Source organism: Rutidosis leptorrhynchoides, chromosome 6 (assembly GCF_046630445.1).
Source record: "Rutidosis leptorrhynchoides isolate AG116_Rl617_1_P2 chromosome 6, CSIRO_AGI_Rlap_v1, whole genome shotgun sequence".
In the NCBI taxonomy this organism is placed as follows: Eukaryota; Viridiplantae; Streptophyta; class Magnoliopsida; order Asterales; family Asteraceae; genus Rutidosis; species Rutidosis leptorrhynchoides.
Genome location: NC_092338.1, coordinates 387,554,571 through 387,566,351, shown reverse-complemented (window position 1 = coordinate 387,566,351; position 11,781 = coordinate 387,554,571). Strand labels below are relative to the sequence as shown.

At 37.8% G+C, this 11,781-nt stretch overlaps 1 protein-coding gene across 1 annotated transcript; it reads left to right on the top strand.

Annotated features, from left to right (window-relative positions):
- The first annotated feature begins 4,949 nt into the window (after window positions 1–4,949).
- On the top strand, window positions 4,950–10,047 carry LOC139853370 (uncharacterized). The gene is made up of 12 exons (XM_071842757.1): window positions 4,950–5,076; window positions 5,783–5,901; window positions 6,008–6,114; window positions 6,248–6,335; window positions 6,450–7,374; window positions 7,446–7,500; window positions 7,597–7,678; window positions 7,766–7,846; window positions 7,933–8,040; window positions 8,118–8,167; window positions 8,921–9,050; window positions 9,940–10,047. Exons 1-12 carry the CDS (start codon window positions 4,983–4,985, stop codon window positions 10,027–10,029), a joined length of 1,929 nt encoding a protein of 642 aa, XP_071698858.1. The 5' UTR covers window positions 4,950–4,982; the 3' UTR covers window positions 10,030–10,047.
- The last annotated feature ends 1,734 nt before the right edge of the window (window positions 10,048–11,781 follow it).

The window sequence follows — 11,781 nt, the reverse complement described above, 5'->3', positions numbered from 1 at the left end:
ATATCTTTTGTTGGATCTAAGTTTTCTAACTTATGATCTCATTATTTTATTATAAAGATCAAAACTTGTGTTTATGGTCTTCATGTAACTTAAAGATCCAAGCTTTATGCTTCAAGATCTTCAAGAACACTAAAGGTTCAAGCTTTCTAGCTTTGTGACCTTAAAACTTGTGTGAAAGGGATCCAAGCTCTCTAGCTTAGGGTTCCATCACTTCATTTGACTTAGATTATGTTCATACTTTCTTGATTGAAGTAAAGTTTGTAGCTTTAGTTGTAAATGTAACTTGTAATTGTGTTAAGACTAAGGATATGATGTTACCTTGGTTCATCATCCATCTAAGACTCTTAAATGAGTTGTGTTCTTACTTGGTCTTAACATATTGTGTGTTGATGGTAAAATCTTGGTCAAGGTGATGCTAACCCATCAACGAGTTGTACACTTGAAGCTACAAGCATCAAGGATGAGAACCGTGATGAGCATCAAGCACTAAGAACCCCACCAGAGCACCTTGCTTACTGTTTTCGGGATCTGATTAGACTACCTGGGCTACTAGAAAGTTAATTTTCAGTTATTTCGGTTCGAGTAGATGATTTTCCGTTTAGACCTCGTCTTAATCCGAGTTACGGTTTAGGATTTATGGCCTTCCGAAAGTCATTACACCCTATTAACGTTGTGCTGAAATTTCTAACCTCCTCGCAATTAAACCGTCACCACGGTCAAACGAAGACGAGTTTGGTTCTGGAAATTGGTCAGCAACTAGGGGACTCATATACGGAGCCATAGCCACTGATTACGCGTCTTTTTGATTTACGCAGAGGCCGTAGCAGCTGACCGAAGTCAGCCTATTGTTTTGATCTCTATTCTTGTCAAACTTACTTAGCTTTTATGATGATGAACGATGATGATGATGATGACACTTAAACTTATTTTATGCACTATTAGAACTTATGAGGATAACATACTGACCTAGTAACCTTTGACTTAGGTTGACGACCTTTCAGACCGACTTACTACTTGCATACTTTCATTATCGACTTTACCGCTCTTATCACTGTGAGTTATAGAATCCCTTTTTACTTTAATTATTTTGGCACTGAGAATACATGCGCTTTTTACGTTTTACATACTAGGCACGAGTACTTAACTATATATGTGTGGGTTATACAACGGCATAAACTTTCCCCTTAGCTCAGTAACGTTTAGTCATTGGTTTTTGAACCGGTGAACGCGAATCTTAGATATGGATCCATAGGGTTTGACATCCCCACTCGGGCTAGTCACGCTAGCATTTAACGGGTGTTTAATACTTCGTAAACATACGCACTCGTCAAGTGTACTTTTAGGGGGTTATAAACGTTAAGTTAGTTACCAAATGCCCACGGTTAAACATATACTTTTCATACTGTTTTGATATACTGTTTCAAGCACTGAAATCTCATGGCCTACCTTACATTACTGTTACAACTTAAACTATAGCTCACCAACATTATTGTTGACGTTTTTAAGCATGTTTTCTCAGGTGCTTAGAGGTTTGTTGCTTCCGTTGTTTAGACTTGCTGTCTTGGTGTTTAAACTTGCTGTTAAGGACCTACTGTGCTAGAATTCCGCTGCATAATCTTAGAGATGTCTCAATCATGGAACTTATCTTTTGCATTCGTAGTCTTTGTTATTTTCAAATAATGACTTTGTAACGACCTTTGTGTCACGTTATCTTTTGTAAACGCTATGTTTTTATGAATGCAAACTGGTTTTCAAACAGCATGTAGTACTTGACCGTGTAAAGATCCTGTCGTTGACGAATCGTACACGATGGTATCAGAGCATTGGTTGTAGGGAATTAGGTTGCATTAGTGAGTCTAGACCGGACCGAGTAGGATTTACTAATAGGACTAATCTACAACTTGCTAGTTTACTTATTTCTGCGAGACTTACTGCATGCTGCTGCTTACTTTTATTGCTATATGACATATACTGCTACTTGATTTTCACTACTACATGATACTGTCTGCTTCCGACTGCATGATACTTCTGTACGATTTGCGATTATTGCCATGCTATTTACTGCTATAGATGATCTAGATAGTCGTAGTTATTTTGCCTAATACGTGCTTGCTTTATGACTTACTGAAACGGAAAAAGTCATTTTTACTTGTTCAGATGTCGGATGTCCCGCCCGTTATCATTTTGCAGAGCGACTCAGATTCACCCTCCACCTCGCCTGCCATTGTTGCCGATTCACAGATCCCGTCGTCGACACACTCCAGTGACTCTGGCGCTTCGTCCTCTGGAGCCAGTGGCCATGCACCCGACCCAGTGATCACCTCAGACGGACACGAGGATCCACCAGAGATTCCAGCTCCACTCATCCCAAGACCCTCAGAGCCACAACACCATTCCAGTGGTGTTGTGATTCCCGGAGAATACGGGGACGTTCCGTTCCGTAATGAGCATAACCATTGGTGTAGACGCCTTCCTGATGGACGTGTCGTGCCGATTCCGCCTTTCAGATACCGGATTATGACTACCGGCCGAGCAGAGCCACCTCCAGCTATTTTCGACGACTCATCATCCGACGACTCATCCTCTGATGACTCCAGTGACGAGGATTCCGACGAGGACCCTGAAGAGGCACCTGTGCAGCCACCCTCTACCCCGCTGAAGAAGCGGTATCGTTTCGATGGAACCGTTATTCCAGGGGTTAACGGAGGTAGGTCGTTCGTTAGCGCACATGGCCTGAGGACTAGGGTCACCGCCCGCAAGCGGGTTGTGCCTTATCCTGCCGATCCATTCGTGCGTAAGGCTTACCGTTGCGCACCATTTACTTCTGGCGCTGGATCATCTGCACCACCTGCACCACCTGTACCGACTGCACCACCTGCCCCACCATCTCCCTCCGTCGAGGAACTGACGAGGGAAGTGGAGATCCTCCGTGCTCGGGTAACTGAGCTCGAGGACCAGATGTCCCACGTAATGGACATCCTTTACCCATCGTCACCATAGGGCATTGTAGTAGATTTCATTATGTAGTCTCGTTTGTAGTTTCATGTTCTACTCATGTATTGTGCGAACCTATGCGGATGTATGCAACTTATTATTAATGAATGAAACTTAGTGTTGTTTACTTTTGTGCGGTGTTCTAATTACGTTACTGTATGTTGTTTATGTGGTATCTGTATCTAGTGCATTGCTTAGTTAACATGTGTTGCGTTGGTTCCATGTTGGTTGCCTTATACTATATTATTATTTATTAAATGCTGGATTTTGACTTAAGTCAAAATTTTTGTTAGAAGAGCAATGGCAAACGGAAGAGCAGCGCCCACTGCAGCACAAATTGAGGAAATGATTGCGGAGAGAGTAGCCGCAGCTATTACAGAAATCAACCCACAAGCTCCACCAGTTGACCAGCCCATTCGTAACGGGTGTACATATAAGGAGTTTCAAAGCTGCAAGCCCCACAACTTTAGTGGTACTGAGGGGCCGGTTGGATTGACTAGATGGTTTGAGAAACTAGAAGCTGTGTTCCGTGTAAGCAACTGCTCAGAGATGGACAAAACCAAGTATGCCTCCTGTACGCTGTCGGACGGCGCCCTAACCTGGTGGAACACACTTACTCAGGCCAAAGGCATTGACGAGGCTTATGCTACTCCTTGGGAAGAATTTAAGGGAGCCATGATCGAAGAGTACTGCCCCAGAACAGAGATACAGAAAATGGAGGCTGAGTACTGGGAGTTGAAGGTTGTGGGAAACGATCTTGATGGTTACAACCGTAGGTATCTGGAATTAGCCCTGATGTGTCCCAAGATGGTTACCCTGGAGTTTAAGAGAATGGAACGATACTTGTGGGGACTTCCTAAGTCCATTCAGGGAAATGTCACCTCTTCTAAGCCACCCAACGTCCCGGAAACTATGCGCATGGCGCACACCCTGATGAACCAGATCACCCGCAAGGAACCTGAGAAAGTGAAATCAGAATCGGGGACTAGTCATGAGAAGCGTAAGTGGGATGGAAACAAGGGAAATGTCTTTGATCAAAACCCAGCTAAGAGGCATGAGGGTTTCAAGGGAAACAACGACTGGAGGAACCCCAACCCGACCCCTAGCTCGAACCCCAACTACAAGGGTAGTCTACCGCAGTGCAAGAGGTGCTACAAGCACCATACCGGGTACTGTAATGTGGTCTGTGAAAAGTGCAAAAGGACCGGGCATATTGGTAAGGACTGCAAATATTTTCACCCCAACGGTGAAGACAAACCCTACTGGACCAAGACAGTGCTATGAGTGCGGACAACAGGGCCACTTCAGGAATGAGTGTCCCAACAAGCGAAAGGACGGCGGACCACCGCGTGGAAGAGCTTTCAATGTAAACGCAAGGGATGCCCGTGAGAACCCCGACTTGGTTACAGGTATATTCACTATCAACAATCTATTAGCTTCTGTCCTATTTGATATTGGTGCTGATAGGAGCTATGTTTGTAGACACTTTTGCTCTAAGATAGATTGGTCGTTAGTTCCTTTAAAGGAGAGTATGCTTGTTGAGGTAGCCAATGGAAAACTTGATAAAGTTGACCAAATTGGCCGAGGAGCTATTATCAACATAGCTGGCGTGGATTTCGAGATTGACTTGATACCCATCAAATTGGAAAGTTTTGATGTGATTGTCGGTATGGACTGGTTGACCAAAGTAAGGGCCGACATTATCTGTGGAGATAAAGCTCTTCGTGTACCCCACGGAGATGGTGAGCCACTGATTATTTACGGAGAGAGATGTGGTTCGAAGCTGAACCTCATTAGTTGCATGAAAGCACAAAAGATCACGAAGAAAGGACGTCTTGCTGTTTTAGCCCATGTGAAAACGTTAGAAGCCGAGGTGAAGAGTGTGAATGATGTACGAGTTGTGAACGAATTTTCCGATGTCTTTCCGGAAGAATTGTCTGGATTACCGCCACCGGCGCGATCGGGAGGATACTCCGGCGACCAAAGAAATGTTACATAAAATGAAATTAATTCAATTTTTGGGGAGAAATTCACCGATTGTTCTTCAGAATGATAATGGACCCTGTCCTCTTCTCGCTATCTGTAATCACTCCTTTTTAACTATTTCTAGGGTTTGTATCTTTGTTTACTTGTAAATTAGGAAACAATTGTCAATTTGTGTATTCCTTAATTAATAAATTGACGTTACCTTTTTTTAGTTTGTGAATGTTTTAAAACATTTTATTGTGAATATTTAGGTCTAAATTGTGATTGTTAGTATCAATGAGGATATACTGATTTTATATTGAACTCTATTACTTTAGTTAGTTGAGAATAATATTATTACCAAATATTATCTGTGTATTTTGTGTGTGTGTGAGTGAGAGAGAGAGATAGGAAGCTAAATTTTTTTTTAAATATTTAGCAACTTTTTTTGGGTAAAATTTGGAGTTTTTTTGGGCAAAATTTGGAGGTTTTTGGGCAAAATATGGAGATTTGGGTGAATTAATCCACGGGGGGCAAAAGACGAGAAATTACAAATCCACTGGGGAGGGTGAACCCCCCCCCCCCCCCCCCCCCCCCCCGGTCCTTCCTTATTATTGCCCCTGTGCCTGAACCTATCCACTCTATGGAGTATATTTTGTTGTGTTGTGTACTAAGCTTATTAAGCAACATTACTAATTGGTTATTTAGATTAATTCAGACGTGGTAAGTTACAATAATTTGCATTCATAATCTTTGTTGTGTTAATTGATCTGCTTGAAGATGGAGTTATGAAATGATATTAATAAATTGCATATTTGTGTAGGCAATGTTCTCTCGCTGAGAAATAATTTGAATCTGAACTTGGATTTGGCTGAAATATCACAAGAGAAATTGCTTGCACTTGTGGCAGAAAGGTTGATCGATTCAAACAGCAACGTTAATGTAATATTTGTTGTATTTAGTTTATTTAATGCATGTTATGCGGACAATGTGTTTGTGTATATGTATCTATTTTTTGATCTGGATCCTTTCTTTAATCGGTATACAGAATAAAGATGCAGGGTACATTGAAAATCAGCAGCAGAACATTGCAGATGCCATTGATTTACTTTCTCGACTTACAACCGGTATTGATGTGAACTTAAAGTTCACAAGGTAAGCTCTTGTTACTTACACGCTCATGTGAATGTGGTAATGTCTATATATTGGTTGATGGCGTAAACTCCGTTTCTTGATTTGGTCCTTGATGATGTCATCTTAACAACGTTCATTGTTAAACTAATTGCAGAATTGATGATTTTGAGTTCACCAGAGAGTGTGCAATATTCGATTTATTGGGAATATCACTTTACCATGGTTGGATTGTAGATCCCCAGGTAGGTTCTGTTAGCTACGTAAACATACGTGTCTACTATGAGCACGTTCAATATTAGATGAAGTCACAATTTTCGATAAATTAATCAGTTGTTGTGACTCGCTTGTTTCCCTAGGATGTTGAGACCTCTGGTGCTATTGGAACGAAGTCTTACAATACTCTGATGGGTGAACTTGTTGCCCTTGACACTCACAATCCTTCAACTGACTTGAACACAACTGAAGAAGATTCTGTTGATTTTGTTGCTGCAACAACTGCAACTTTAGGTGTCCCTTCACCATCTTTATCTAGAGTAAAATCTTTTGATGGTCCTCCTCATTCTGTTTCTGAAGATAAAAAGGGTAGAAAAGGAGACCTGGAAGAGGAAGAAGGGTTGTTGAGAGCCTTAAAGCTATCTGAGACTGCAAATGATGTAAATTTCGTTGAAAATATTCCCTTAGAAAGTTCAAATGAACCTGTAATCTCAAGGGAAGTACGCGAAGTACATACTGGTGCTGAAAATGATGATAGTAACACAATGAAAAATGATGGCGATGATTTGTTAGCTTTTGAGACAGCTCCAGTGCAATATGTTTCTCCTTCTTCACAAGAACTTAATGACAAAATAGAGGTACTACCCACTGAAAAGCATGAATGTAAAGATGAAATTGATAAAGATAGCGTTGATGCGCTGGTCCAATCAGAAAAGGCCGCAAAGGGTTCTGATGAATTAGATCTTCCGCTTACTATCAGTACCCCTGTGCATAATTCTGGAGATGAAAAGGTACAAGATCAATCCGTTTCAAGCGATGATGTGAATTCAGAATCATCTAAGGTGATAGCACAACCCGTTGACGAGTCTAAGTGCTTAAGCTCAAGTGATGATGTCGGAAGTGAACCCATTTATGAAGGTGAAGAACACATAAAAGAGACAAGTACTGCAAATTTTGAAAATGAAGAGCCTATGTATGAAGGTGAGGTGGTGTTAGCAGAACAAGTAGAAAAAGATGATAGTAATACAGATGAGAGTAAGGGCAAAGATGGAATTACACCAAGGCAAGGTAAATTACTACTTTGTGTAACTTTAGTTTCTTTTCTTAATGTAAGCCTGAAAGCTTGTTCTTTTGATTAGGGGAATTAATCAGGAATTTTCTGAAGAACAGTGCAAGTCAGTTGACTATATATGGGTACAGTCTATTTATCAAGGCCGCCTGCACATATATGTTTTTATTATTATAAACAAGATGGTGGGGCCACTTTTTTTACTGCTTATATGCTTGCAGCTTATTTTCCTTGCAAGAGAGCATCAAAGAACGTGAGCTTTGTGTGTTCTTCCGCAATAACCACTTCAACACAATGTTCAAGGTTAGTTAATGTTAGGCACTGTTATGTTTCTGAAAACTTTAGAAGTGTCATCTTTTGTTTTGTACATACTAATGACCTTATTTACAGTTTGAGGGTGAGTTATACCTGTTAGCTACTGATCAAGGCTATATCAATCAACCGGATTTGGTATGGGAAAAGCTCAATGAGGTAAACTCTAATAGTGTTCTTTTATGATTATGTTCTACATAATAGTTGTTGTTTCATTTAGTATATGGTAACATATGTTTTTTCAGGTCAATGGAGATACATTATATATGACCGGTAGTTTTAAGGAATTCAATCCTGAAAACCCCCCTGAAACCCGCCCATGGGATGAACAGAATGCATTGACTAATACTGCTGTATGTATCTTTTATATTTATGCTACTACGTATTTTCACTCACTTATGTGAAACTTACTCCGAACTTGATATATCAGGATTATCTTGCTAGCATCGATAATACAGCACAAGAGAACACCGACTTCAAGTAATTATCTTCTTTTTGTTCTGTCATCTTTTTCCAGTTAATGATTCTGCCTCATAAAACCAATACAGATCTATATTTGACTTTGATGTTCTATGATTTTTGACTTACTTTTTCAGTTAATGATTCTGCCTCATAAAACCAATACAGATCTATATTTGACTTTGATGTTCTATGTTTTTTGACTTACTTTTTCATATAACTTATTCCAATCTCATGAATATTGTGAATTTCCACTTACATGAAGTTATGCGACTTTTTTTCAAATATCTTAATTGCTTATACTAAGACTAAAATAGAGGAATCGCGTAGACCAAAATCAATTCTAGCTCATTTTTATAATAATTATAAATTATGAATTATAATGATAATGATGATAAATAGTTACTTACAACGGAAAAGAAAAGGAAAATGTAGCAATATATTGGCTACATCCCCAACATGAAGTAGATAAAAGTTTTTTTTTTTTTTTTTTTTTTCCCCTTTCTATTTTATTGTCTGAGGAAGTAGACCTGTCTTTTTATTGATTTGAATGTTTTGGGCCCAAACTAATCTTTCTAGTAGAATGACGTCTTTTGATGGAGAAATATGGTGTTTACTTGACTGAATTCGGTAATACGTGTGCATTTATGCTTAGAATGTTAACTAGGTTGGACATAACTTTGCCGATTTTTAACTGCAATAAATTTGTGTACATTGCATGATGTCTGCTGCATCTAGATGAGCTTTAAGGTTGTTATATATGTTGTATGGCAGCTCTGATCTGCAGTTGGCTATAGCTCTTCAGCAACAAGAATTTGAACAGCAGCAGCAACCGCCACAACCACAACACAATTCGTCTCGACCAAACATCAGCCGAGAGTCAGGGCTTGTTACAGGTCCACAGGTATGCTCTGATTTTTGTGATGTATAATTATCTATTTGGAAGACTTAACTAAATTGTAGGTTACTAGGTTTAAATTGTTGGTATCTTCTGTAGTATTTTTGGTAACCATTGATAGCTTTACATAGATAACGGACATCTACCTAGCTAGAGTTTCAGTGTTGTTAACCCTACAAGGCTTACGAAAGTAAACTGAAAGTTTCATATGTTCCCGCATAAGATGCATTTATTTCTTTATCCTTTTCTTTCAAACTAGATGCTAAAAATTCTTTGTTTATTTATATATTATTTTTCTAGAAGTACTGATTTATTCTATTTTTTAAACCAGTAATTATTGGTAGGTACTTATAGCACTAAAAACTCTCGTATTTGTCAATAGTGAGGAGTAATTGAGATATTAAACTTGATATATAGACACTAGCACATTCTTCTTTTGGATTTCCCAAGTATATACGACATTTCTGATTTCGGTAAATGAATATTAAGATAATTATAGGCTACTACTAATAACAGTAATTCTGGTCCACAAGATTCCTATAGTTTGTCTTGGGAGGCTTATTCGATATTAATAGGTTACTTACCAAAAAAATTCTGTACATTTGGCTGGTTGTTAATTTGAAAAGCGTATGTAAGTTAATCAAGTTTTCAAGAAATTAATCAACAAATGTCTTCTAATAAGCATCATCCCTGTGACAGTTCAGATATGTAATGTGGCGTTCACTTGCTGTTAATTCTCAGTATTATTCACACAGTAAAAGTTAGGTTTATATGGACAGTAATATATATATTCCTTTTAGAAAGATACAAGGAACTTACATGTATATAAATGTGTATTTTATAATGTAAAACATGCATATGGTTAGATGTATGGTTAACCATCTGATTTTTGCAGCATGTGCAGCCCTCAAAGCCCAGGAACTCATCTTCATCGCACAAGCAGGAATCAAAATCATCAAAAGATAATAAATGCATTGTGATGTGAAGATCTTGCTTTGCACACATTCTTGGAGGTTTGTCTTGTAAATATCTACATTTTGTTTTAAGCTTTTTTGGTTTAACATCCCATATATCCACTTCTATATGGTCCTGTCCAGATCCACTTACCCTATGTTGGTTTTACCCAAAGTCATATACCTTCTTTACTTCTAAATCATGTTAATATCTGCACATAAGTCACACGTTGAATATAAGTTTGATTAACGGCTGTTGCAAGTTGCAACTTTCATTAAACAAGTTGGAACTTTTTTCGTTGATCCAATTTGGGTCTCACTAGATTCTACATAGGTCCAATGTTCAAATTAAGAGATTTTTCAACGTCGCCTTCTGTTAGTGCCTGAAATGAACTCTATGGACATGCATGGATCGCATTGAGGATAAGAAGTCTCAATGCCTTTTTGCAATAATGTTACATGTATGACATTTGTACAGTTGAGATGACATTTACACAAAAAGAAGTCTCATCTTGGACCCTTTATGAAAGGTCACTTGTACCTTTTTTCTCAGCATGATTAGCATCGTAACGTGATTTACAAGTCTCGCAATCAAAATCGATCGTAGTCGTTCAATCGTAACCTGTTGCGTGCAACCAAACCAAATAAAGTGTCACGAAACTGAACACTTGCACCTTTATGTACCTTTTTTTAATAAATGGTAACGTTCTTACTTTTTTCAACGATAAATCCGTTATAATTATTCGTTAACAACTTATATATTGTACAAGTATTTAATTACAATTATTCAGTAACTTGTATTGTATAAGTATTCAGTGCCTAATAATAATGGTGAATTTATCATTTTCAAACATGTAAAAAAATATGATGCACGGAAACATAGCTTTCTCAAATACATGAAGCATTTACGCTCTTTTAAAATTTTCCGATAAGTTTTAACCTAAATGTATTGTGAATGAAATGACATACGAACATAGATAACCTATAAAATTGTTTTTAAATATAAACGAACTACAAAAGTATAATGATAGTGGCCTCAAAATATACAATCCCTTTTAACATAGTACAGTAATATAATAATGTCTTTACAAAATCATAATCATAATAGAAGTTTGTAATATTATATTGCATTTTTCCACACTAATTAATGCATTATATTTATTTTTATTGTTGTTATAACTTACGCCATAATATTACATCTGTTATAATAATAATAATAATATAGATATGGATAGTCAATTTTGGTGTATACATATAGTCAATTTTGGTACACAAAGTATGTATTTTTATATTGAGATTTTAGGCTATAAATACTCATGAATGCAAGCATTAAACTTGCACCATTTCTCACACTTACAAAGTGTTTCTTTCTTTCTCTCCATTATCATCTTTGTTCTTACACTTCATTATTAGTATTCTTAATCAAGAATCAAATCACTAAAGGTAGTTATAAGCCTACTGAATTATAACATCAAGAATCAAACCACTAAAGGTAGTTATAAGCCTACTGAATTATAACACGTTATCAGCACGATAATCTTAATACTAAATATGGTTGGCTCTGCCACCAAAATGATATATGGTCGGTTATACCACCAAAATGATATATGGTCGGTTATACCACCAAAATGATATATGGTCGGTTATACCACCAAAATGATATATGGTCGGTTATACCACCAGAATGATATAGGTCGGTTATACCACCTGAAAAAATATATGGTCGACACTGTCGCCAAATTTTCATTTATGTTTACTAATATTTATATTTTTGTTATATAACA